Source organism: Xiphophorus couchianus, chromosome 3 (assembly GCF_001444195.1).
Source record: "Xiphophorus couchianus chromosome 3, X_couchianus-1.0, whole genome shotgun sequence".
In the NCBI taxonomy this organism is placed as follows: Eukaryota; Metazoa; Chordata; class Actinopteri; order Cyprinodontiformes; family Poeciliidae; genus Xiphophorus; species Xiphophorus couchianus.
Window position 1 is genome coordinate 975,755 of NC_040230.1, and position 1,753 is coordinate 977,507.

General features: G+C 42.6%; 1 protein-coding gene across 1 annotated transcript; it reads right to left on the bottom strand.

Annotated features, from left to right (window-relative positions):
- Nucleotides 1-201: 201 nt before the first annotated feature.
- Nucleotides 202-975, bottom strand: LOC114142203 (zinc finger MYM-type protein 1-like). The gene is made up of 2 exons (XM_028013345.1): nucleotides 390-975; nucleotides 202-316 (listed from the first exon to the last, which is right to left on the bottom strand). The coding sequence occupies exons 1-2, from the start codon at nucleotides 923-925 to the stop codon at nucleotides 202-204; spliced, it is 651 nt and encodes a 216-aa protein (XP_027869146.1). The 5' UTR covers nucleotides 926-975.
- Nucleotides 976-1,753: the final 778 nt, after the last annotated feature.

Consider the following 1,753-nt stretch of genomic DNA (forward strand, 5'->3'; position numbering starts at 1 on the left):
AAATACAGTAACCAAATGTTTTATTCCCCATTACCCATAAACTTCAGTACAACTTAAATAATAAAATATCTTGCTGACAAACATTACATCAACATACCTACACAGCATAGACACAACTAAAGGTATTTCTAACTACAACGCACATCTTCCTAATATATTAAATAACACTACTATAAACCAGTGTAACAGTGATTTTCCACATCAACTCGCCTCTGCAGCAATCCTTTCATGGTCTTCTACACTGAGTGTCCGACGCTTCTTCACTGGCTGACTACTACCTACACTGCTTTGTCCAACCATGGAGTGGAGAGAATTTCTGCCAAAGAGAAATACTTACAATATTATAATAATGAAAAAGAAGAAGAAAAATCAGCTATTTAAACAATTACCTGATCTTTTGAATGTCCTGCTGGAACTGTTGGATGCTCTCCTGGATACAGACTGAATCTATGACCTTCTTCTGGAGTTTGGCATAGAGAAGGTCCACATGAGGCATGATATGGTGGAAAAGTTGCAGAAAGAACTTAAAATCCTGATCCTCCAGTAGCATGGCAAATGCTCCAGCCTCTCTGACGGTAATGGGGTCAAAGTCACCAGAGTCTTGTATGCTTTCGAAACAGCGGATGAGGTCCTCTCTGTGCTCAAACACAGTATTGATGGCACGGCTGTGAAAGTTCCATCTGACATTGCTGGATGCTGGTAGTCTGTGGGCCACAACTTTATCAAGAACGCTTGTGCGCTTGGATGATCTGGAAAAAAAGCTGGAAAATCCACTAAGGTTAGAAAAAAAAATTCTAACTTTGGTTATGTGAGAAGTAGCCTGTTGCATTATTAGATTGAGCTGATGAGCATAGCAGTGGATGTAGTGGGCATTTGGGTACACATCTTGTATCTTCTTCTGAACACCTGCAGTGGCACCTCGCATCACGCTGGCTCCATCATATGCCTGACAGATTAGCTTAGCCTTTTGATCCTCAGGAAGAATAGCTGCAAGACGTTCTTTTAGGGCTGTAGCAATGGAATCAGCTGTAGTCGACTGCAGAGGGATAAACTCAAAAAACCTTTCCTGCACAGTGTTTTTGGCATCGATATAGCGTAGTACAAGCACAAGCTGGCACTGCGTAGCAACATCCACAGTCTCGTCTGCCTGGATGGAAAGACAATCACTGCTCTGTGCTTCTTTGATTATATGCTCCTTCAGAACAGAAAACATAGAGTCCAGTAGCTCATTCTGCACAGTTTTCGAAGTTCCCTTAAACACAGTAGCATTCTCAAGGTGCTCTTTTAGTACTCCATCAAGAGAAGCAACAAAATCAACCAACCCACGAAAGATCCCGGGATTTTCAGAGCTCTTACTTTCGTCATGACCACGCAAGGCCAGCTCAAAGGCTCCACACAACTTAACACAGTCTATTATTCTAGAAAGGATGTGCCGATTTTTTGTCACCTCTTCATTGTGCCTTCTAACAGCAATCCTGTAGCCTTCATCTAGCTGTTGAGCAATGAAGCTAAGTTTCCCCCCAAAACTTAGCTTCATTGCATTGTCTAGGTGGCTGCGGCTGTTTTCGTGCCGTTTGCATTCTTCTGAAAGATGTTTTAAGTCTCTTACCCCAGTTGTTGTCCACATTGCCTCCGTGCCAGAACTTTGAAATAGCAAACACGGAAAGCAGTAAAATGCATTGCTTACATCACATCCAGCTGCCAACTCCGCTTGTCATAAGAAAAGCTGGAAAAAGCCGCGTGCAGGCAAGTG

What these genes read in the sequence shown, in the direction of transcription:
- LOC114142203 (XM_028013345.1), bottom strand. Translation starts at nt 925, where the DNA reads ATGCGAGGTGCCACTGCAGGTGTTCAGAAGAAGATACAAGATGTGTAC. An exon ending in CAGGACATTCAAAAGATCAG is followed by an intron (nt 317 to 389) that starts GTAATTGTTTAA and finishes TCTCTTTGGCAG; the next exon opens with AAATTCTCTCCACTCCATGG.